The sequence below is a fragment of the Dermacentor variabilis genome, chromosome 6 (genome assembly GCF_050947875.1).
Source record: "Dermacentor variabilis isolate Ectoservices chromosome 6, ASM5094787v1, whole genome shotgun sequence".
Lineage (NCBI taxonomy): Eukaryota > Metazoa > Arthropoda > Arachnida > Ixodida > Ixodidae > Dermacentor > Dermacentor variabilis.
Genome location: NC_134573.1, coordinates 137,761,194 through 137,786,916, shown reverse-complemented (window position 1 = coordinate 137,786,916; position 25,723 = coordinate 137,761,194). Strand labels below are relative to the sequence as shown.

At 47.7% G+C, this 25,723-nt stretch overlaps 1 protein-coding gene across 9 annotated transcripts in view; it reads left to right on the top strand.

Annotated features, from left to right (window-relative positions):
* sif (guanine nucleotide exchange factor still life) overlaps positions 1–25,723 on the top strand; it is a 213,069-nt gene that overhangs the window by 54,244 nt on the left and 133,102 nt on the right. For 8 of the 9 annotated variants that reach the window (XM_075695937.1, XM_075695938.1, XM_075695932.1 and 5 more), the window contains exon 8: positions 941–1,406. In XM_075695937.1, the coding sequence (XP_075552052.1) occupies positions 941–1,406 (466 nt within the window). The remainder of the gene's footprint in view (positions 1–940; positions 1,407–25,723) is intronic. The other variant, XM_075695933.1, reaches the window with a different exon arrangement.

Genomic DNA, 25,723 nt, shown 5'->3' with positions numbered 1-25,723 from the left:
TTTACCGCTCTTCAATGTCGGGAGCTAGGGCTCCGAGATGATTGAAACGTGCGTTACCGCTTAGAAACGCGCGTAATAAATATCATAATATATTTGTCAGCCTCGCCAGCCTCCACTCGCGACAGCTAACGCTTCGAGACAACTGAATCGCTCGCTTACGCTAGTAAAACATAAAATAGCAAGTTCAGTGCTATTTTTGTGCCAAACAAGCGGTTCGCGTGAGCCGGTTGCCACAGTGAGCGGGCTCTGGATAATTTCCTTTTTTAAAGGGAAGTTCTTCCTTTGACGAATTTAGATCGATTTGCGCTTCATGGGATTTGTGCTTCTGACGACTTTCGTGTTGTAATTCAGACGATTTTAGGCCTTTTAAAGAAGGACGAAGGCGTCAAAATGAAGCTTGGATTGAAAAGAAAGAGGCACTAAGTTACCGGAGAGCCTTTGTAGCAGTAATAATGCACAATCAGCGTAAAAAAGGTCGAAATTACAACCAAAGATGGCCCAGATGGGCCGGCACCGGTGACAGGGCAGTCTATAGATGTGTGCCGATCGCGAGGCTAGTGCAGGCTAAACAAAACCACGAATTATACACTAATGCGCCCCTGAAGACCTTGTCTTTCTTCGATGTGACCTGTTGTTGAGTTGCCTTGCCTTTTTCGTTCTGCGCTGATAATGCGACCCTTCCGGTTTTGTCTTGCATAACGCATAACCGCAAGCGCGTGCGGTTATGCGTTATGCATAGCCTTTTTTTTTACGGGTGCCGCCGCGCCTTCCGCCGCAGTAAGAGCAGCACCGGCGGTCGGTCCCCCCTTTTCTTTTTCGTTCTGCGTCGATAATGCGACCCTTGCGGTTTTCTCTCGCATAACGCATAACCGCACGCGCGTGCGTATATGCGTTATGCATAACCTCCTTTTTACGGGCGCCGCCGCCCCTTCCGCCGCAGCAACAGCAGCACCGGCGGTCGGTTCCTTCGGTGCAGCACGGCTCGACGACGCCGCGACTCCGCGACCGCGAGCACCGCTCCGAGTCGGGAAGGAGGCGGAGCCTGGAGCGGAGCGTGGGCCTGGACCTGGCCGACGGGTCGCCGCCGTCGGACCACTTCCTGTACGACAACCTGTGCTACGCCACCACGCCGCCCAGCTCGAGCAACGACACCAGCTCGGACGAAGGGGGCCGGGAGGCCGCCGCTGCCGGCGTTGGCGTCGGCGGCGGCTCGGGCGGCGGGAGCGCCGTCGCCTCGGGTCTCGCCACCCCGCGGAGGCAGGCGTCGCACGAGGAGTCGCCCACGAGCAAGCTGCTCATGGAGTACGAGACGCACCTCAGGAACGCGCTGGCGCGCGGTATGGACGCCGAGAGCTATAGTCTACACACGTTCGAGGCGCTGCTCACGCAGAGCATGGAGAATGTCGGTGAGTTGAACGAGCCTTCCTTCGTTCCTTTCTTTTTTTTTATCTCTGTCTCCTTATCATTTTTCTTTTTGCTGTGATCCCTTCTTTCGAAACCGACACTTCCCTCGTTACCCTTCGCTCGTACCCCCTCTTTTTCGGAATGAAGTAACGCCGTGGCTGTAGCAGCATCGTCTGGTGAAAGCGAGCATGACAACCTGCGCTTTACTGCGCTGCGTGTCTCTTCGCATCGCAGCGCGGGTCTCTTGAATTTGTGGTACAAGATTCTCAAGACTCCGGGCAGTCCCGGGAAATCCGGGGTTGCTAGTCCGGACATTGTCGAATTCCGCCATGTTGGCGTTTGGAGCCAATCGGAGAGGGCGTAGCAGCCCTGTGGGCCAATCAGAACACGCAAGATGGCGAATTCGACGTTCTGGCGGAGTTTGACAATGAGCAGAATAGCAACCTGCTTGGGGCGACAAGTCGAAGAGATACAGCATCGTCTGCTTATTCGCGCGCACAGATTTCGTGCGCAGTTCTTGATTCTCCAGTCTTCCTTCGGTTCCATCTGTTCTCTGCGACCATTCACCCATAATTCGCCCAGGGATGATGCGGCATTGGAGTGGACGCTGCCGGAGGCGTCAGCCAATTGGCGATACAATCGTGCTAATTATTAGGCGCCTTGTCTTGACATTTTCTTCTATTGTCTCCGCGTCAGAACATCGCCTGCTCAGGCCCGAGCACAACTCAGAGCGCCGCCTCGAGCGTCAGAGCAGCTCTCGTCGCTTCCTCTTCTATGACGCTTTGTTTTGAAACAGAGCAGACAAGGCAATGCCTTAGCACTCATAACGGTGGCGCCATACTTTAGCGATGATGTTTCCGTTGCACTGAAGGAAACATAAACGCGGGCGCTGAGCCTCAAGCATGACGTCACTGCCTTGAGTGCTGATGCATTGGCTGGTCTCCATACTCTGTTTTACAGTATTGTGGAACTTGAGCGGAAGTTACCAGCGTTGCTCTGGGCGTCGAAACTGCATTCACGAGGCTGCTGGAGACAGCTGCTCGAGACGGAGCGCTTTTTCTGAGCAGACGCCGGAGGAGATGACGCTCCATCGCGAGGGGGCACGCGGCGTGAAGCCCATACTCCACGTACGCTTGCTGATGCGTGCTAGCTCGTGCGCGCAGGAGGTCGCGTGGCAGCGGACGTCTGCACCGTCGCGTCCGTCCGTCCGTCCGTCCGTCCGTCCGTCCGTCCGTCCGTCCGTCCGTCCGTCCGTCCGTCCGTCCGTCCGTCCGTCCGACCGCTCCTTCGATTGGCTTACGCAAGCTGTATCGCTCCACTTCTGCGTCATAGTTACTGAGAAATGCAGCAAGCACGGCTGGTGTTGCCCACTCTCGGCCGCTCATTTGTCGTTTGCAGCGGATATGCGGACGTCTGTGTTTGCGTACGGCTGCTCACAACAGTCTCGCATAAACACGGTAGAAAGAAACGACAACAACAAAAGTAGGGTGCTTCACAGCTTGAGCAAGCAGTCAGCACTAGGTGACCCTTGCGCCTTGCGTCTAAATGTAAGTGCACATTCGTTAAAATTACATGTAGAGCATCGTGCAGCAACAGAGTGGCCAAGTTCGTTACATTTCATAGCTTGGTGCTGGCAAGTGTTCGGTGTCCCGGATCAAACACACGCACATGGCAAGTGCTGTAAGAAAGCCGAGTTCTTTCACGGAACTTGTCGTGAAAGTTTAAAATGGAAGCGAGACCTGACGTTAGCGCTTCGAACATCGTGGCACAGCTGTCTTCTTTGCGAAAAGTGCATAATAGTCAACGATTCATCCTGATTTGTGTAGGCCTGATTCAGAGCTCGAGCTTGCGGATGAATGAAGTTCTTTTACTCTTTTCCACATTCCGGTGCGCGTACCATTGCTCGTGAATGAGCGCGTGCTATCTTCGTCAATGCGCTGCCCCATAGTCAGACAATATTTTTTCACACTATACTACTCTTTACACGGACGTGCTTCTTGGGTGCTGCACTTCCCGACTGCTAACTGCGAACGCAGACCGCTCCGGAGTTCAATGTTCGGATGTGCATGAACTTTCTGTTCGAGAACTTCTTCTTGCTATTCTTTTTTTGTCAGCGGTGGATGTCTTCATTGTTTCGGCGTTGCGAGTGGTTGGTAACGTGTACGTTTTCACGAATTAACCCTACGTACCACCGCGTTTGTGAAATCGGGCCGACAACCTCGTTCCGACAACCACTGAGTTGGTGGCGTCGAAATGACATCTCGCAGCGTCAGTTTCCGCGGAGTAATGGCTGCTAATCACGAAGGCCATGTTTTAGCGTACTGCAGGTATACCGGAAGCGATTGCAGGGGCCGAAAACACGTCATGGCCGCCATCTTCTTTACACACACCGTACATGACGAATGAGTTTTGCGGAAATCCTCAAAGTGGAGGAAGGTTCATGGAAATGAATAATGGCATCATCCCGACATCTTCGCTGTGTGTCTGTAGCTTCGTAGAACCACAGCGCCTCTGGAAGGATGACATCCCCTATGGTTATCGCTGTGTAAATTCCTCGGCATTTCATTACGATGTACTGAGTTGGGCTCTAACTTTTGCAGCAGCAGACACATTTCTCGTCCTGCTGCCAATATTTGCTCGTGTATATGCTCTAATCATGATTTTTAATCGCATCCCCATTCCAAACGGTGTGGCGTTGAACTATTCAGTGAAACTCCTTTAGCTAATCAGGTGTTACTATACGGGAATTTTATTTTATAGTTAGCAGATGTTTTCATTTAAATCACCCGAGGGATGTAGCAGAAGTCTACTTCTTGAGATGGAGTACTTTCAGAGGCGGACAATAATCGCATGAGAAATCAAAGTGAATATTTCAATAATTAATAAGTTATTTTTACTTAAATTTGATACTAATTATTTTGCTGCACCTAATGTAATTTGCGAATTGTAGCCGGTTGTTTCCGAAAATATTGCACACTTGGAACGAATTCTGAGGAAGAAACCAGTTTCCAGATGTGCGATCCCAAAGTTTGCTAAGAAATGCATTGGTGTTCCAGTAATTTTTTAGTTGCATTGCATAAAAGGGCGTTTTTTGTAAAATAATAATAATAATAATAATAATAATAATAATAATAATAATAATAATAATAATAATAATAATAATAATAATAATAATAATAATAATAATAATAATAAATTGACCAAAATTGCGCTTTTGCCCCAAGTTTGACTGTGGTTATCCCAAAACTATAGTGCTCGTTTGAAAGTCAGTTCCAAGTGCCTTGTGAGATCGCTGACTTGAATTCGCGTAATGAAAATACGTGCACTAAACTGATTAATTTAAAAAAGTAGTTTAGCGAAATCTTGTAAATTAGTCAATTATTTGTATTGGTTTTCTGCGTAAGTAAAACCCGCATCTTCGAGTAATACAGCTGAATCAGTATACTTGTGGTATACATGCCTCAGGAAATTGAAAAAAACAACAACAACAACCGTGAACGTTGAAATAAAGCACCCGGTATACTGCAGCGTAGCAGCTTGACTGCATTTTCTTTATTTAGTCCACCTCTTCTTTAAAGCATCTATCTCATTGGTGACCTTGGTATGGTCGCGCGTCCTCTTCGCGTACTCGTTCGCTGACGCCGCCGTAGCTCTGTGGTCGTTGCCATCGCTGACCCCCGTGGACCTCCACCGCGCCGACATTACGAACAACGTGCTCGGACCGCGCGTAACCGAAGCAGCAGTTATCTAGAACTGAGGTGAAACAGCGCGAAAAAGACGAGGACACAAGGAAACAAATGCCACAGACTAACCATGTCTTACTAATGCAGCAGTCATCATTCCACGCACTCGGGTGCTCCGAAGGAACTGCAGCAAAACACGTTGTGGGGCTAGTTGGTGCATAGCTTTCAATAGAATAAGCGCCAAAACTGACGGCACACAAGAAGAAATACAGACAGGACAAGGCGCTTGTCCTTGTCCTGTCTGTATTTCTTCTTGTGTGCCGTCAATTTTGGCGCTTATTCTATTGAAAGCTCCGAAGGAAGTCGCCATTGCAGAGTGGGCGCACACGAACACTGCAAGGCATCCCTCATCAGCACATGACGCCCGAGGCTTATTTTGGGGTACTTGCAGCGTTGTGCGTCCATACCGGAGAAGAAACAAAAAAACGGTTCATCAGTCGGAATATGTTTCTTCGTAACAGCGCGCGCGACCGAATTCCCCCGCGAGCTTTGCACAAGGTTCAACTTTTTTTGCAACAGCGGCATTTGGCTCGTCTGGCGTACGTCACCTGAAACTTCCCATCAACCAGACTCGAAGCGCTGGTTCCTGTAACCATTCCTTCCCGATTTTTTTTGAAGCATTTTACCGGAGGTATTTGACGAGGCGAGGTCCCCCTTGAGTGCGTCTGCGAAAATGGCGAACAGTGGAGGCTGCGAAGAGCGGCCGAGACTGCTAGAGCTATAGTTCAGAGGAGGCGTGAAGACATGGAGGAAGAAATGCGAAGCGCGTTGTTTGTTGATAAACATGGTAATTTCCTCTAACTTTCAAAGCGGCATGGATAAGCTTCACGCTTGTAACACATAAAGGAGGAATTATTGTCAAAACACATGTAGGTTTTTGAAGTCGAGGTTTTGACGGAAGCCCGTCTGGTCGGGAGGCATCATGAAGTAGGGTAAAAGTAGGGATTGTGGTCGGTGTCCTTCTTTTTACCCTACTTCACATGTAGGTTTTTGTACCGGAAAAAAAAAGCCAAAATCACAGGAAAACCGCTAAAAGAACCCGCTGCCCGCAAGACAACTAATTTTCCCGCTACGCAGCGCAAGAAAAAGAAACGCTAAATTTAGCAGGAAAGCCGCTAAATTGGCAACACTGGTAACGACCTCGGATCCATTTCTCTTCCGCTTTATTTCTGCTACTACTCTAAACACCTCTGCCTTACCTATCTTGACCGCTGATAAGTTAACGCTAACGGAAGGGGAACATTCCTACAGTTCTTGCAGGGTGAATATGTTGTAATTCCCATTTCGATATCTGCTGAGTCGTCTCCAGAATTTTTCTACAGTAGACATACTTCTCGTCCTGCTGCCTATACCTGTTCCTGTACGTTTTTGTCATCAGGCAGCCAGCTCGGCCCCAAATAGCAAAGCACTGCCTCTTGTGTTATTGTACAAATTTTCTATCCTATTTTCTTGTGTGCCATCTTAGTATATCTCCATGCTTTTTTCTTTTGTCTCGTTCTTTCGTATTCAGTTTACCGTCCCTGTTTTTATCGCTTTCTTCTTGTTGACTTCTGGTTGTCTATTCACACTTTCAATTGCCCTGTACGTGGCTGACAACTTTCTTGACCTCTTCCTGCATTCCGCGATTTTGAAGTAGAGGTATTAGCACCCTGCATCACCACGCTCGGGTGCTAGAATTACTTTACGTGGATGTATATGGCACCCTAAAAGGAGCGATATGCACCAGTTATATCCGGCCCGGCAATGCCGCGTCATCTAGCAGACACTCGGCGAATTACTGCCGCTGCCTCCGAGATTTCCGTACGCGCCTACGAAATATTTTTACCCGTGTTCTCGTTATGCTTTCCGTGGATGGAGGTATATGCCACACAAGAGGCTCCATACGAGATAACAGAAACTATTATAAACGCTTAGTAGTGTAACTTGCTGTCAAAGAGTATCTCATCCTTGGCAATTTCAAGAAGCTTTCCTTACTGCGTCTACGCGTTAGCGTTCAGCAGTCTCGTATTAGCGAGTTTTAGAATAGAGGCCCCAATAGTTTGGGGCCTCAAAGAGCTTTGCGGGTGTTAGCGTTGGGGCACGCAGGAGTGAAGAGCTTTAGAATAGGGATTTGCGTTTGCGGTAGCGTCTTGCACTGACAGCGCCACTACGGCGTCAAAGAAAAGCTATTAGAAATAATTAAATAAAATATACCATTTTATGATAGGAATAGTAATTTTGACTTGCGTGTATTCGCGTTTAATTACAATGTAGAGGTTATTCTGTAAGCAGCAAAAAAATTAGTTGCGCTTAGTTTTGAGCAAACCAATATTACGTACCTTCACCAGCCAAGCTTAGCCGCGTTAGCCCTGCGAGCCATAAAATCCACAATCGAATTCGCAATCAGCGGCGTCTAATGAATCAATCAATCTTCATAACACACGCTAGTTAAGAGAAAGCGGTAATCGCAGTCACTTCTCCTAGCTTGCGAACTTCACGCGTTACCACGAATCGGACCGAGTTTTATGCTAGGTTAGAGCCGTCACTTCGATGGGTGCCGCCATGTTTGCTGACGCAAAGCTTTGGGGGCCGCTATTTGGGCTCACGCTAAATCGGTGAAATAGCGTTCCCAACGCAAAAGCCAAACGCAGTTTGCGTCTCGCGCATGCGTAGTGGCTTCGACGCTATTTCTTGGGGCCCCAAAACGTTTGGGGCCCCTATTCTAAAACTCTCTATTATCGCACATTACTTTGTTTACACGCGCATTTAATTTTTGCAGTAATTCCGCTACAGCGTCCCTGATAGTCCCTGAAAATTCAGTTCCGGGTTTTTACATGCCAATACGATGATAAAATTATGAGGCACGGCGAAGTAGTGGACTCTGAGTTCATTTTACCACCTGGAGTTCTTCAACGCGCACCCAATGCATCGTAGACGAGCGTTCTTGGATTTCGCCCCCATCGGAATGCGACCGCCGCGGTTGGGACCGAACCCGCGACCTCGTGCTCAGAAGCACGACGCCATAGCTACTGTGTTAACGATGCGGCTCCTCGTAGTCCCTGCGTTATCTTCAATAACTAAATAAATAAATAAATAAATCTTCCGCGGTTTCGGCGCGCGTTTAACAGACCGAGGTGAGTGACATTACTGCAGAGCTCTCAATCAATCAATCAATCAATCAATCAATCAATCAATCAATCAATCAATCAATCAATCAATCATTCAATCATTCAATCATTCAATCAATCAATCAATCAATCAATCAATCGATTTGTATATCTATCGCTTGGTTGGTCAGTCGGCAGAGTACAACGAGGTAGCATTTTGGCGTCTCGGGCTCTATTATCTAGCGTCACTAAACCGGACACATCCTGCTAGAATAAAACGCTGTCACGTGAGGCCTTGCGAACACGAAGGGTCGGACGGGAAGGAGGCGAAGGCTGGGAGAGGTGGGCGGGAATGACGTTGAAGTCGACGGGAACGAAGCCGGAAGGACTCACGGCGCGCCGGGATCGGCCAGACGTGCGATGGCCGAAGATAAACGAGCCCCAGAGTCGGTCGTCGTGTAGCCAGACGGAACCGGGCCGCGGTCGACTTTTGGCTTGTCTTCTCGCGTGCCTACTCACGCGCGGCGAAACACGAACCTCTCTCCTCTTTCTCCTGCCTCTGTCGCCCTTCGTCAGAACAAGAAGACAGGCAAAAGGCGCCTGCCATAGCGATACAGCAGCAAGGAGGGAAGCGAAAAAAAAAATACAACGAAAGAAACAAAACAGAATTACGCAGGAACTCCTGGAATGGCGCTGGGTTTGGGCGACTGCCGCTGTTGCTCCTGCTGCGACGCTAACGCGTTAGCGCGCTTGCCTTGCGTGTGGCCACCGAGGATATACGTCCGGGGCTTCGGGCCCATCTCGCAACAGTGCACAGGCGGCCGCGCTGCGCGCCCGAGCGGACGCGTATACGCGTCGTTCGGGCCGGCTCCCCAAAGCGACGGACAACAGTCTTTTCGGCGCCGGGACCAGCCAGCGTCATCGTCTCCTATCAGCCTGCCTCTCCCGTCTTCTCCCGTGCCTCGAAGATTTTTTTTTCTCCCACTCCTTCGCCTTTCTACCTTTTGTTTCCTCGCGGTCTGATGCTGAGACTTCGCCTTTATCACTAATTAACGTTAACCCGCGCCAGCCTAACTGAATCAACCCCCCCCCTCCCCACGCCTACCCCCATCTCTCTCTCTCTCTCTCTCTCGCCTTCGAAGATGGGAGCATCCTCCCATTTTTACCCTCAGGCCACGCTCGCCCCCTATGACTGAGCTAGCATACTTGTTTCCATAGAGTTTCCTACTAAAATTACCAAAGGGAATTCTGGCACTGCGAACATTCAGATACCTTGGGAATGCTGGTTAGTAGATGGATTTGTCTTATCTTCGTTCTTGCGGCTCCAAACGTTTCGTGCCTTCATTCGCCAAGCCTTATCTAGCTTTAAATGAGTGGTGTCCAAAACGTGGTAACCATAACGTGTTTCTGGCTCTGGCGATCGTTTCCGGCGCTTACAGTACACGAAAGCGTTGTTTTCGAGATTTGTTTGCCTTTGCTCGCTGGGGGTGCCATTTTGGACAACGCTTATTCGCGTATACGTGTTTAAGCAATAACTTTTATCTTTCTAAGCGCAGAAAATAATGAGACTGTGCAAATGCGCAATTATCGACACACTGCTACCTTTATAACGCAGTATTTTGTGGAATACGATCAATGAGCAAAGTATGAAAGGAGTCTGAATCTAGAAGGACGAAGTTTAGGCAAATTCGTGTTGTACTAACCGTTCGGTGCTAACCGTTCGCTTGACGTTGCGTGATTGGCCCAAAAAGAAGTTCTGGACGGCGTACAGGCGTGATTCTGGCCAATAACGCGACGGCAAGCGAACGGCTCGCTTTCCCAACCGTTATAATATCGGCATCTCGTGGACATCGTCGAGTTCCGCACGTTGCCAAATTCCGCAATAGGTGAAATGCAAATCCACGACGCCAAGCGACCGTTCCTCCCGTGCAACTGACACAAAGTGTCGAGCGCCATGCTTTTCTGGGTTGTACGCGTCCGGAAGTGATTGCGTAGCCGGAAACACGTCGTGGACGCCATGCTTTTAGAGCATCATGTATAAGGCGATATTTTTGAATTGATAGGGGATGGACTGTACAGCAGCCCTTTGTGGCGGCCAGAGTTGTCATGGTGGTGCATTCGACGATATCGGGGAATTCGACAATCTCCCCAATAGCACGCCATCATTGGCCATGTAGAATGAATCGTCACGCTGGCGAATCCCACGGACGCTAAAGCCCGTGTTTCCTTCAGTATTTGTCGTAGGAGAGAGAGAGAGAGTAAAACATCTTTATTAAAAACATCTGAATGGCGAGAGCAGTGTGGGAGGAACCCTCAGTCCAGGGTCCCTAAGATGATTCCGGCGATGTTTCGAGCCCGTTGTATCACAGCTCGGAGGACCTCGGGAGGTCCGTCGCGGAGGGCATCGTCCCACAGCTTTTTGTTGCGTAGGGGGTAAAGGAGAGTTGGCAAGGCAGGAAAGAGGTTTGCAGGAATCTTTTTTTTTTTTTTTTTACGGTTGTCTCATGCCTTCCAAGGTACCTGGCAACGAACTCAATAACGGAGGCCATATAGTTGTCTCTACTTTTGCACGAACCTACCGACTCGGCGCGTGTTATAGTTCAGTTGGCGCTCTGCAGGAAACAAGATCGATCAGAGCAACACGGCGGGGCATGCGCCTGCCTTCCTGCGCGACCACTCCCTTGCTGGCCTCGTTTGTTTTCATAGTTATTTCTTATTTTGCTCATCTTTATTTCTTTCTCCATCCATTCGCTGATGTAGCTGCACTAGCTTCAGTCTATTCTCCTGGGTGCTCTCTACTCTCGTTCGAGACGAAAAAAAAAAAAAAAAGAACAGCTCCTCGTTTGACAATGCACGACGAGGACGGGCCTCTGCTGCCGTCGTCGTCGTCGTCGTCGAGACGAAAATTGCGGGGTAAACGAAAGGTCTGTTTGGGAGGCAGGCCGAGCTCTAAGGTCCCCCGTCGCGCGCGACGGTATTTCGGAAACTTTAAATCTTGCTGAGTTGGTTTGTCTGGCGAGGCCGGTGCACTGATCTTGTTGTTCTTGGAGCTGTGTGCCTACTGCATGGAGCTACGTTGCAAAACGCGTACCTATATATATATATATATATATATATATATATATATATATATATATATATATATATATATATATATATATATATATATATATATATATATATATATATATATATATATATATATATATATATATACGAATTCGAATACGAATTCAGAGAATGCGCAGGTTGTTTTTCGCAGGCCCAGAACGTGCTGACAGCGGCAGGTTTTGCATCACCTGTGTCTTGTGTACGAAGCGAGAAGACTGTCGAGGAGAGCAGAGTCGTTCAATATTTTGTAAGATCAATACGAAGCCAACAGACAATGAAACCAAGAACGACATAGGAGATATTAACAGTTATTATTTTTTAAAATTAAATGACGGCTAATTTTGCGGTAAGCTGCATATTTTTTTTTTTATGAAGGCAAAAGGGAAGTGGAAAAAAAGAGAGAGCTTGCCACCGGCATAGTAGCCTAACCCACAACCTTCGCATGACGCGCGCGATGCTCTGCAATTTGCGTAACGTGGACGACTGTAGCTCCTTCCACCTCCTTTGATATTTGCAAGTGATATTGCAAGTGTGTGCAAGTGATATTTGCAAGTGTGGCAGCACCAACGTGGACATGGGAGTCTTTAGGTCAACGCCGCACACGGCATGCATGACGGCTGATGTGGAACATCATTTCGACCGCAGGGATCACGTACTACGTAAACTTTAGCAGCACGACTTGCTTTGCTAGTTGCCTTCGTGTGATTGCACCTCGCATAAGTGTTCCTCTATCGCACACAGCAGTGGGAGCGCAGCTCAACGTCAAGGTTGTGAAGAGGTCCCTAGTACGAAATGTATAATCTATCGCCCCAGAGCCTCAGCGCACGAGCGGTTGGTGCACTCAGAGGCAAGTGGATTGCACCTTCACCTCCACTTGAGAGGCAGTTTTTTTGTTTATTATTATATGTGTGACAGTGAAGTAATTGATCACAGGCTACGCCACTATAAGAGGCATGCAATGACTAGAAGCACTTGGGAAAAAACAGCGACATTTGTGACGTTATGGGGCCGTGGGACAGGCCTTTGTCGTGTATGATATATATATATATATATATATATATATATATATATATATATATATATATATATATATATATATATATATATATATATATACCGAGGTTCAGGTTTGTCGTGCAGTTGCGGCTCATAGGCTCGCAGGACCACCTTCGCGCGGAAGCTGTGGAAATGGCCACCTCTTGTCTACACCAAACGCTGGCGGCAACACTGCGCCACCTTCTTGACGTCACGCTCTAGGGCTCGTGCGCAAGTATTTTGCACTTCGGATAAAAGAAGTAAAATCGATAGAGAAATATCGGCGCGCCCGTCAATGAGGCACGTGCCAAACAACCTCCTCTGAACTGACCAAAATGCAGGAGCCAGCCTTTGACGTTCGCAGCTATGTATCATTCGTACATAAAAAAAAAAAAGAAAAGAAAAGAAGCATGTAGCTTCTGCATCACGACAGTAATCAGCCATTGCATTTTTTTTGCTTGCTTAGGGGGGTGCGAGCCCATGTTGATGATAGTTTTTTTACTATTGGACCGGACGACGCGTTTTCTTTTTCAAGGTAACTTTTTTCATGAGTCACTTAAGGCTTTCCTCTTAATCAGCCATAAACGAGGCTAGTAACGCCCGAAAAAAAAAGAAAGATAAACCAAAAAAGAAAATGTGTATTGTGATTTATGCAGTAAAAGTAGATGAAAAGAGTGGCAACCGAACTTAGCAAAAAGCTGGCAAAATAAGACGAAAACAGCGACATGATATCGTGTCGCCGTTCCCAGAATGCGCTCTCTTTCGCAGAAGTCCCGAAAGAAACTGATCGAAAGCGCCGCGGTGCCCTACGTAACAGAAGCGCTAAACGACTGCATAGTTCGGCTCACCTACGAAAGGTGGCAGCACTTGCCAAGGGAGAGGCCATAGGACGGCTTTGCCGGTGGCGCCGTCGTCGGGGATCAATGAGAGACGGGAGCGCGCCGCGGAGAGGGCTACGGGAAAGGGGAAACAAGGAAAAGCGCGGGAAGCGAAGCGAAGTCACGGGGATGCTGGAACGGGTGAGTCGGGAATGGAGCGAAGCGCATGAACGGGAACTGACTGCGGTATTCTGCGGGAGCTGGCGTAATGAAGGCTGGCGTGTGAGGATGACCTTTGCGATGGGCGACCGGCGAGAGCGTTGGCTGCGGTAGTCGTGCGCCTCGGCTTCTAAGAGGTGGAACTCCCTCTTTGAGAAAATAATTGGGCTGAGGAGGGATAAAAAAGGGTTTTTGTCATTTTGGGGAAAATATATATATATATTTTTTTGCTGCGCTTTAGCATGCAACCATGACCTTTCCGGGGATTGGCTGGCGGAGCGTTTCGCCTAGGCTACGGACGCAAGAGGAATTTATCGTCTTTGGGGAGTGGTTCGGGTGACGTGTGAATAGAAAGAAAGAAGGAAAATGCGATGTTCCTTAAGAAACATTACTTTTCTTTTCGTTTTAGCATAACCTACTGACATTTCCGGCTCATGACGAAAGAGTCGAGTGTGGGTGCCTGGATTCGGGGCTAGAATTATGAAAGAGATCATTTCTGTCTCGAGGGGAAAGTCCCATGTTAAGTGAAGTGGAGAGATCCACCATTTCATTTTATTTACATCCCACGCTGGTAGATCACTTATGAGGCTCGCCCGCTTACGTGCGCTTTCATACAAATATATTTTGCGGTGTCATACATTCTTGGAGGGACTGAAATCTGGGCCACATCAGAAGAATTTGTGGCTTCAAAATGGTGCGTAGATAACACGGAAGCGAGAGCAACGGAAAGAAAAAAAAAAACGAGAGCTGCTTCTGCAGTCGTTTCTGGTTTCTCTTGTGCTTGTGTTTACAACGACCAGCTCATTATGAATGGAACGGGATGGCGCGATCCCGGTGATTGATAATTTGCCCCTTTCGCTTCTTCATCGTCGCATTATCATCATCGGAAGTTTACTGGGCAAAGAACTTTGTGAGCGTGAAAAAAACCCAGAGATTCAGAATTATAATAATAATATAATAATATTTGGGGTTTTACGTGCCAAAACCACTTTCTGATTATGAGGCACGCCGTAGTGGAGGACTCCGGAAATTTTGACCACCTGGGGTTCTTTAACGTGCACCTAAATCTAAGCAAACGGGTGTTTTTCGCATTTCGCCGTCATCGAAATGCGGCCGCCGTGGCCGGGATTCGATCCCGCGACCTCGTGCTCAGCAGCCCAACACCATAGCCACTGAGCAACCACGGCGGGTTCAGAATTATTGCGGAGCCTCTTATTTCTGCGCATTGAACATGAACGGTGTTACAATAGGACGTAAAACACCGTCAGAGAATATATATATATATATATATATATATATATATATATATATCTATATTGGCGAACCCACACTGCCTATGAAACAATTTGACAGCACGCAGTCTCTGCGGAAAAAAAAGGTATATTTTCCGAACGAGATATCCGTTCTCGCTAACCGCGGAATACAAACATTTTGTAAGTGCCCTTACGTGCGAGCCGATAAAGCGCTTATTGTTTTCTAAACCTCTTTCACGTTTCAGCGATTAGTCAAGACCGCGCATTCGGTTTTTCTTTCTTTCTTTTTTTTTCAGTCGGCATAGTGCCGAACACTTCATGCTGCACGCTTTGAATTATGCCTTGCTGGCGCTGCTAACTTCTTGTTAGCAGCGCCAGCGTTAAGAAAGCAGCCCACCGATTCCTCCGTTTTTTCTCGCTATTTGCTTCATAGTCGTACTCGTGCTTTCCACCAGTCGCTCCGTGGTATCTTTAGGCGTATTCGTTGTAGCTGAGGCTGGATTATTTCTCTATTGATGTGCGACGCTGTTTTTCCTCCAATACCATAATCTTCACCGGGCATTCCAAATTGGCCCTTCTTTTTTTTTCGTAGTTCCCCGCGTCTGCCTTTTTACAAATTCCTCAGTACCTTTCTTCTTTTCTTCCCCTCCTTTCATCCTTTTGTTTCTTATTTCCTTTCATAAACTTTGCTTGCTGTTTTCGTTTGCTTGTTTTCTGTCGGGCTATAAATGCTAAATCCCTCTTTTCTTCCCTTGCAACCTTTCTTGCTACGGCCTTCCCTTCTTCATTCCTTTTAACCCTTTGCTTCCTTCCTTCTTTCAATTTTTGTTTTATTTGTTTTTCATCTTCCGTCATTCTTCCCGCCGTCCATTCTCTTATTTAATTATTAACTCCTCTTTGTCTTCATTATTGATTTATTTCATTCATCGCATCTATCCTTTCAGCCTATATTGTTTGTTTCCTTACTTCATTCCGTCTTTCGTTAGGTTCTGTTTCACTCTTCATCCCCCCGCCTTTCTTTTCATTCATTTCTTCTCTCTCTCTCTCTGTCCTTCTCTCTGGCTTTTCCTTGCTTCTGTTCTTCTTTTTATGTTTACTTTATGTTTATTTCCTTTTTCTTCTATCTGGATTTTTTCCTTGCTTCTGTTCTTATTTATATCTCTACATCATGTTTATTTCCTTTCTTTGCCTACCGTATTTCTTCATTCTTTCTTAATTATATTTCTCTCTGCCTTCTTTCGCTCTCTTGTTTTTCACATCCAGTTATCATTCTCTCTCTCTCTCGTTATCTCTCTCCAAGTCGCCTCGCATGCATTCCTCGTTGCTAGGCGACGACGTTGCGCCTTCTTAAAAGAACTCAACAAATACATAAATAAACAAACAAGCAAACAAGCAAGGAAGCAGACAAACACGAAAGTGGAATCGCACTTCAAGTCTCGACTGCGCCGAGGACAAAACAGCGAATAGGCACGGGAGAAGCGGAATCACGAAAACAAGGATCAGCGCCGCTTCGTATCAACAGTGGGCTGCCGTTTCAAAAAACAAAACAAAAAAAAAACAAGGAAGGAAAAAGCAACTGGAAACATTTTTTTTCTCGTCGAGGCACCCCGCACTCCTGCTCTCCATCTCTCTGCGCTTTCTAACAGGCGGCCATAAGGGGGCGAACGTGTCTTTTTTTCTAGGCCGAGCTGCGCCGCTTCGCCGAAAGATTGAACCGAAGCGTAACAATCTGGGACGCTAGGTTTCTCCTCTTTTATTTTATTTTTCTAAAAATTTCACATCATAATTTCTTTTTTTCATCGCGAAATGTAAGGTTTCGTCACTTGCTGGTTGTCGTTGTCCTCTCAGCTCGAATGACGGCGGCAAAGAGAGCCACCATCGAGTCTTGTTATCTCTTCGCTGCATTGGCGTGCCCCTCTTGAAAACGACGTTTATTGCCATCTTGTTTCTGTTTTCGCCTTCGCCGGATTCCCGGTCTCCAGGGATCAAGCGCAGTTCTTTCCGCTTCGGTATCGAAAGTCGTTCGAGTGCGCTTTTGTTGACAGGTCAGCTATAACAGGTTTGTTAAGACATCCTATCCCTGCTCCTCCCCCCCCCCCCCCCCCACACACATATACTCTTGTGTCCTCCGCGTCCTTTGTTTTCTGCTACGTTGCAAACGACGCGCGGAATCGTTCGTTACAAGCAAACCGGTGTGCAGTTTTGTTTGTTTCGGTATAGAAGCTCTCGCTAGTCTGCGAAAGATTTATTATTGCTGCCAAATTTTTTCTCGTTCCTGTCGTCGTAACGGCGGCTGCAGGAACGGCAGTTTTAATGCGTAAGCATTCTCTGGCGAGTACTCAAACCCCGTAACGTGAAAGGTGTAATTCCTTGCAACGGCGCAAAAATACGTAATTTGCAAAGTGAGCGCGTCTAACCGTTATTGTAGTATAAATATAGATGATTGGTAGCTTCATGAGTGATACTGAACAATTAAAAAAATTTGAAGGCAATAATTATAGAGATACATAGCGCTCCTTTGAAATTGCTTGGAGAACCTTATAGTAAGGGTGGGCCATAGTAAGGGTGGGCCAACTGAAATTTGGGTTTGCGTCAACTTTAAATTTGCAGTTGGGTCCACTTGAAATTTGAAGGTGGGCCAACTGAAATTCGGGGGTGGGCCAACATTGGGGTTCGGTCAACTTTAAGTTTGCGGTGAGTCAACTGAAAATTTGGGGGTCGGCCAACTTATAATATGAGGGTGGGGAAGCTTGAACGTGGGCAAACTTAAATTTGGGGGTGGGACGAGTTCAAATCTGTGGGTGGGCCAACTTAAATTTAGACGTCCAGACAAGGACATAGTAAGGCACACAGATAAAGAAACGGGAGCGCCTTACTGTGTGGCCTGTTAAGAACGGCCAGCTGCAGTGCAAGTTTGCCAGCCATTTACGCCAGCGGTGGCAGCCTCTTCTTGGAACTCCGCCGCCAACCTCTAGCCACGGCGGGACTAAGTCGACTTTGTGTCGGGAACAATACGCACGTCCTCCACTCTCCGTCGCTTCAGCTGGGATGCGTTTGACGAAGCAGGCTTTGTGCTGAAACCGCCACCGTTACGCTCTAGCCTCGTCGCCGTTGTGACCGAAGGAGTTCGACGACGCAGGCTTTGTGCGCAACACGACAACGCGGACCTGATCTGCTACGGGTGGGGGAGTTGCCGCGGGAACGTCGTCGTGGGCTCCTTCCCACGCGCCGACCAACACGCAAGACAATGTGCTACTCGGGCGCGCCACCCGATACGGTTCCGAGTTCTACGATATTCATGTGGTGTCGGTTTCGGAACGTGAACACGTGTGTGTGTGCGTGTCTCTGTGTGTAAGCCGTCCCGGGGAGAGGCGGCATGTTTACAATGCCTGGACGAACGTTTCCGTCGCCTTGGAACCAAGGGGGGACCAAGTGCTTATAAGCAGCGATTGTCGGCTGCTAGAGGGTGCTCGTCGTCGTGCTCGTTGTCGTGTTCGAAATGTACTCGTGAGCTGTGTGCTCGTTTGCTGTATGCGTTGTCTTGCGTGCTCCATTTGGGAGTCACGCTAGACTGTCGATGTATGTCTTGTTTCAACTGTAAATAAATCCTGCTCGCCTAAGTCCCGACGAAGAGTCAAGTTCCTCCCAAGCTCCTTGCTACAGCTACGACTGCCAAATCTTACAGGCCTTGCTGTGCCCTCGTCTTCGAAAGCGCAACCCACAACAGCATGGAATTCAACCTCGCCCTGGAAAAAAGCGCTTTTAATCACGACCACCTAGGAATCTTTGACGTGCATCGAAATTCAAGTACGCGAGCGTTTTTTGCATTTCGCCTCCAATAAAATGCGGCCACCGCGGCCGGGAGTCGAATCCGCCATCTCTTTCTTAGCAACGCAAAGCCACAGCCGCTTAAGTGTGCACACGCTTAATCGGCGCGCGCGCATTTACCGTGGTAATTGAAGACTAGCTTGGTTTGTTTGTTACGTCCGGCCTTGTCGTCTGCTCTTATGGGTGTTCCGTCTGTTCTTGTCGTCTGTTCTTATGGGCGACGGAAATATTCATTATAACTGCAAGCTTCCGTCTATTGTCGGCGCTAACTGCTGGAGAATTCGGTATCCTGATGACGATAGGGGATGTTGATGATATGAGCCCTCCCTTTGAAATCGATATAGTGGCACCGTACAACCTGAAAGACGCGGCCTTAACCAACACAGTAATGACGCTCTCTGAGAAAATGTAATACCTGATGTGGCCTCAGCCACATCAGGTAGAAAGGTGTGGTCGCGGCCCGCACTGATCATGTATACACAATTTAGGCCCCACGGCGATGCCGGGCATGATTGATGATAAGGGCACAACCGTGGAGCTCGCTAATGAACGATTGGCACCTGGCCTTCCAGCAATAAGTAATGCCTCCCCCCCCTAACATATATATATATATAGGCTACGCCATTAAATATAAGTGTCATGAAAAGGTGAAAGAAAGTGCGGAGGTGAAGAAAAAGAGAGGTGAAAAGTCCGGAGGAAAAGTTGAGGATGTTGTTCGGGTCGTAGCTTACAGAGTGTTCGTGCTCAATTACCGCGTGGTAGAGAACAAATTTATTCGTTCTTTCGCTAGAACGAGAACGCGTAGAAAAAAATAAGGACATTTTGCGTATTCTCTGGCTCCCTGTCGCGGTTTTGTCCTGAAAATTACTAGAAGCCATTTGCCTAACGAGGGTCTGTGCCAGTGAAAAACTTAATTGTCGGGTGTGGGGGGGGGGGGGGGGGGAAGAATGACACATGGTTCTGTTGCTAGACGACTAACAAGTCAGAGAAAAAAAAAAGAAGCTGAAACAAATCGTTGTCTCAGATTCAGCGGAGGTAATCAGGGTTCGATATCTGCATTAATGGATTACACTGAATTAAATTTATTGCGACTACCATGTTTTCGTGTTCTCCATCACGGCGTTCGTCCAAGAAATACCACGCTTGCTGTAGCTTGTGCGGTATTGGAAAATTTTAGCTGCTACTTCCAGAATTTCGATTTTTACTTTCCGTGATCACTCCCTAAAAGCTTTCCACTACGAATGCAGCGGCAAACTCACCGTAAGAAGTCATCTGAAGGATACAGTACGCAATGTACGAATACAACGATCGCTTCGTTTTACGTGCTTTCTCTGCATTCGGGTAAACATTGATACGAAAAGATCACGTGTTCACTGTCGTTTGCTCAGTATAATATTGTCTTTCCATAGTGTGGCGGGAAGCAAAAGGTCTGTTTCATTAATTTTCAGCGGTGATTTAACTTCATTGATCAGCGAAATAGCGGCCGCTTATCAGCGAGCCTTTGTTTGTGCTTGAAAGCCGCGCCTTGATGTAGATTGATGAGGCTTTTTCCCGATACTGATCTTCGATTTCAACACATCTCGTTACCTACGTTATTCGTTACTTTCCTCTCGTGTCACAAGATGCGGAGATGTTCTCACTGAGTATCGGTCTCATTTGTAGTGTAAAGAAGAAAATAATAAAGATGGATCTATCTTGCTTTTTTTTTTCATTGCTTAGATTTATTAGAAGATGTCGTGCTCTGCTGTCTTTGTTGTGTTTGCATTCCTCTGAAACACCGCCCTGCATGTTCGGCACTGTTCTTAAAGGCTGAAAAAGAACGCTGTGCGTAAAAACACAAATCAAAACCCTTGTTGTTTTATAAGCGATCGATTCTCTCTCGTGTTCGCAGCCCGTGCGTCCCCGCTATAAATTACGATGTGCAACTTCCTTCCATTTCTTTTTTTTTTTCACTGCTCACAGTGCACTCATTGTTTACTCTGTATTCTATATTATTTCCCGTCATCGCTCACAACAGCGAAGCTGAGTGCCGTGCGAGATGTTTTCATTTCGGCTCCTTTTTATCTTGCGATCTTCTTGTTTCTACTCAAGCATGTCGCGGCATTTTTGCGTGCTCGCACCTGATTCTGTGCACTTTCGCACGTGTTCTGTGTTGTCGCATATTAATCGTGGAAAGCGTCGCGTTTAATGCGAGCCGGATTACAAAGATGGAAAGGCTATAGGGCGTCCTAGGCGTGTTCTCCTCCCGATAACTGTTTATCTTGCTAGCAGCCACGCTACGGCGACTGCGTCATTTGTCTCTATTTGCTGATTGCGAGAAGTTCATTTCGCGAAGAGCGTTGGCGTTTCTGTTTTTTTTTTTGCGTTCTGTATCCGGCACTTTGCGAGATCAAACATAAGCTTATTGTTCTTTGTTTCTTTTGTTTGCGAGAAAAGCATTCACACCTGCATCTTCGATCATTTCAACATGGCCTGCGAGATCGCGCTCTTCACCCCGCGCTCCAGCCCGATCTCTGAGGCCTTGGTTTTAGTATGCCTAAAGAGGTTTTGTAGGCTTACAGTGTTAGCATGATACAGTCGAATGCCTTTATTACGAACTGCTTGGAGCATCCGCGATCCTTCGTTGTAGGTCCCTTCGTTGTAAAGGTAAAGCACACCGTGCAGCTGGCGATGGAACCGGGACAGAACTATACCTTCGTCATACAGATCTTTTTTTTTTTTCTAGTGTAGTTCGTTGTGCTGCACCATTTATTTCTAACTGCATCGATGATGAGCTGTATGGCAGAGCGGATATCTCATTTATGTATTGAGCGTCGTTTTCTGCGCCTCTTTTGCGGTGATAGTGTTGTCGAGATCTCCGCTGTCTGTAGTGTGTTATTTAATGCTCAATGGCTGTGCTATGAAGCTTAGGCATCGCAAGCTTGCCTATCAATGCCGTAAGTGCAGTATGATACGTACCTTTACCTCTATTGTTATATTATTTAGATCAGAAAATTGATTGGTGTTGATAGGCAATGAAGTGAGGCTCCACCTCCTCACGATGCTTATAGCGGCAAAGCACGCTTTACTGTGCTGAATGAGACTTGTTGAACGCCACTAATTACGATTCAATCGAGAAAGAAATGAAACACGTCAAGTAGGCTCTCAGGAAAATTATTTAAAGTATCTGTGTAGGTAGCATCTTGGTCGTTATCAATTACGCGACAGACGACATTGCCTTGTTATACACAAATCCCCTTATCGAAACTGTGCATGACTCCAGTCTGAGTCATCCCTTGTTCGATCATAGTCAATAACTTCAAACCTCCATCTTCCTCTTAATCTCTATATTATTCGGATTGAACTACGCATGTGGCATACACTCAGCTCATCGCTATAAGAAATAGATAAAATAAGAAGACTAGATGGGGAAGGCCGGCTAGCTCTGCCACGTCATTCGCTATCGATGATTACAGACTGCATTCGTCACACTTGCTCTGGAATTCTGGCTCGTTCTGTCTTGTTGTAAATCGTTTACTGGCGAGAGAGTGAGAAGGAAGCACTTCGAATACGCCATTTCTGTACGTTGTACAAGAAAATAATGAAAGAACTGAAGTAATAATACTATGAAAGATTAAGTAAAAATATCTTAGATAATCATCATTGTGAAAATGATGCTGCAACGGAGCGCTCATTCATCTAAGGTCCTTCCTCTTCAATTGTTGCGCAGATAGTTCGAGCAACAAGTGACGTTGCGACATATTTCGATAAATCGTTCATCTGAGGTTAACTAAAACTGGCTGTATCAAAAAAAGAATAACCGTGCGCAATAAAGGAAAACAAAACCGAGGCTTTCGCGCCGCCGAGTGGTGCCTTTGTTCATGAGCTCCGAGATTTTTTCTTCCTTTGAGGCCTCTCACCAGGTCGACGTGAGCTAAGCATCTTCTTCCGTCGACCTATTGTTCGGGCTCGCTTTGTGGCGGCCCGCCGTACCCGAATCCTCTCTTCCTCCTCCAGCACCGTCACAAAAGTTGCCGCGACGTTTAAGCAATACGGGCCTTTTGTAAAAAAAAAATTTGCGCGAAAGACGAAAGAAATAAACTTGTTTACATACGGGTGCCGGCGCCGATTGATTTCCCTTCGGCGGAGCCCAGTGCGCGCGCCGCCTCTGTGGCGAAGGTATGGACGAAGCGAGCGTCGATTGAACAGCAGGGAGAAACCGAGAATTGTCTCCTGTCTCTTTTTTTTTACTTGTTCATTTTTTTAATGCCCCGCTTTTGTCCCAAGCGGCACAATGAATCGGCGCGTCGCCGCACATCGACTCGGGACGAACGAGGTTAATGGAAGTGGGCCTCACTCCTCCACATTTTGGCGGAGACCGCGCGCGCATCCTGCGATAAACAATGAACCCCTGTTCGCTTGCGCGGGGAAACCGCGAATCCCGCCGCATCCGCTTCGGCGGCGGGAAGGGACGATTGGGAGCGGAGGGGGGGGGGGGGGGCGGAGTCATTTGTGTTTCGAGGCTTGGCGCGGGATTGTCGGGCGCCACCACTGTCACATTTTTTTGATGGCCGCTATTCCGCGGCGTTTACGCGCCGTCTCCGCTCTCCTGTTTCGGAAAGAGGTAAGGATTTTAATGAATAGGGATAACGTTTCCGCGGTGAGCTAGGCGGTGTAGCAGCGCGCTTGGCAATCACCTCGTTGGGACGATGACGGTGGAGGCTGACATTGTTGCAAAATAAAAGAAGAATAGATGCGGAGAGTCTCTGAAATTCAGGCGGATACGTTATTGACTACTCCGTGGATCTTTCCGTTTGTCTGCGCGTGATAGCCAGACATTCCGAGTGGTCCGTAAGGATGTAGCCTGTTTATTTACTCGTGTTAGACTACCTTTTCTTTTCTTATAGACTCTGTTTATTTCCTCTAAGGCCACCTTTTGCACAGATGTGCGTGTGTGTCAGTGCCATTCTTGATTACTCGCCTACAAGGAGCTTTACTAAGCATATTCACCTTTCTTTTTGTGAAGACGCACATGTGTATGAATAAACTTCGTTCTTCATTACCTTTCGTTGCGTATTAGACTCTAGCTTGGTCGAACTGGTAGGCGATTCGCAGCTGCCTTTTTTTTCTTTTTTTTTTTCAGTGCTCTACGGCTTGGGTATAAGCTGTCGCTGATAGAGGGGATAGAGGCACAAGGCAGCACTTCCTGGTGACCTCACCACGACGACCGTCGTGGACTAAATGGGACAGGGGACTTAGGGGAAATGATCAGGAGACGAATGAGACCCAATTTCGGCGTACATCAATTATATTAATAATAATAAGAACATAACCGAAATCAGAGCCGAGCAGGGAGTGTAATGAGAAAAAAAATCATCATTCCCGAATTATGATCTACAGCGAACGGTGCAGTTATTCCCGCGACAACTACAGACATCCACAAATAATACGTACAGAGAGAGAGAGAGAGAGAGAGAGAGAGTGGTAGAGGAGAGTGAGGGGGGGGGGGGTAGAACTCGCCTGATAGATAGCCGCCGCGGAAGAGAAGCTCGGCCGAGAAATCGAAGATATCCGCACGATTGACGCTTTCTCGGTAATTTCTTTCTTCCTTGTGCTTTTGCCATAGGAGCCGGGCTTCCGTTATGAACGCCTCCCTGTTTTCTTCTTTTCCCCCGTTTGATCGCAGCAGAATGTCTTCTTACTCCCATTGCGTTCTTCTTTCTCGCCATTTCTTGTATCGTGCCGCGTATTTCGTTCCTGCGCGGCCGCTAAATGTGATGGTAGAGTGGAGCAAGCGGGGCGGGGGGCACGCCGGGAGATGAAGGGATCGGGTAGGGCAAAGGAGGGGGGCAAAGGAAGTGAGGTTCGTAGAACGATGGCCACGTAAGTGGTCGGCGGACGCAAAGGCTGCTCGGAAACTCCCGCGGTGTAAGAGAACGACGCTTCTGTTGCTGTTGGCTCTTTCACGAAGCGGAAGGTGGGGGAGAAGAAGGGGGGAGAGGAGGCGGCGCACGATGCCTCCACTTGTGCCCACCGATGCCACCACTTCGGCTGAGTATAGCCGGTCTTCTCCGGGTGCAGTGGTGATTGGATGCGATAGGAGATGTTTTCTGCGTGTGTGTATGTGAGCGGGCGGGCCTTCGGGCTGGGCAGCTGTATAGCTATCTCGTATTTTTTCCTTCTCGCTCGTCTTATTCTGGTGCTGTCGGCCCCGCACCGCGCTCTGCTGTTGCTTCTCGGGCCGCCACCGCAGCCGAGGAGGAGGAGAAGGAGGAGGAGGAGGCTGAATTTCTCTTTCTCTCTGTTTCCCGGCGTACCTATCCGCGGTAAGCTGTGCTCGCTGGTCCGCGTCACTCTCGAGACCGCCGGATTTGTTGCCCGCTTCACAGGCAAGTGGCGTACGCAGCGGAACGAAGCGTTAGCTATAGTCACTCGTATTTTTTACTCTTTCTATTCGCGACGTGCTTGAGGCTTGAGAAGCCGCAGGGACGGACGCTTGGCACGACGGGATGCGGAGGGTCGTGCCGTTGGGATCTCTTCGGATTTAGTTTGCTTGCGAGCTTACCGTGAACAGATTACGCCTGGCATATCTACCGTTGCGGCAGATTTAAAGAAAAAAACAAAAGAGATGTGTGGGAGGGGAAGGAATGCGCAGCGCTTCGAGATATCTAGAGGAACTGCTTTTAAGGAAAGTGTATGGCTCGATTCTATTTCGACGTGTGATTGTGATGCACATACAGTGGCAATCTGTGGATGATGAAGCAATATCGGCGCATCAACTTTCCTTGGCTCTTAACCAAATCACAAAGATTGTGGGCTACATATCTAACAGAGTCGATGTTGGCAGGACGGCGACATTTTGTCGAGTGATCCACAAGGACGAATTAATAAAGTGTGCAAAATAACAACAGTCGAATCTTTTGTATTGTTGGAAGTGGTCTGTCGTCTTCGACAGACCACTGCAGTACTACAGCACTACAGTACTATAGTACACTGCCCGGCGACGACTTCTATAGGTATTGTAGTACTCAAGTACTTCAATACTTATAGCACTGTAGTACTATAGTATATAGTACTACAGTAAGTATTAAAGTATATAGTACTACAGTAAGTACTGTAGTACTACATACTATACTACTCCAGCACTATAGGCATTGTAGTACTTGAGTACTACAATACCTATAGAAGTCATCGCCAGACAGTGGCCCACTGAGCTCAGCAGTATCGTCGGCGCTGACAAACACCGT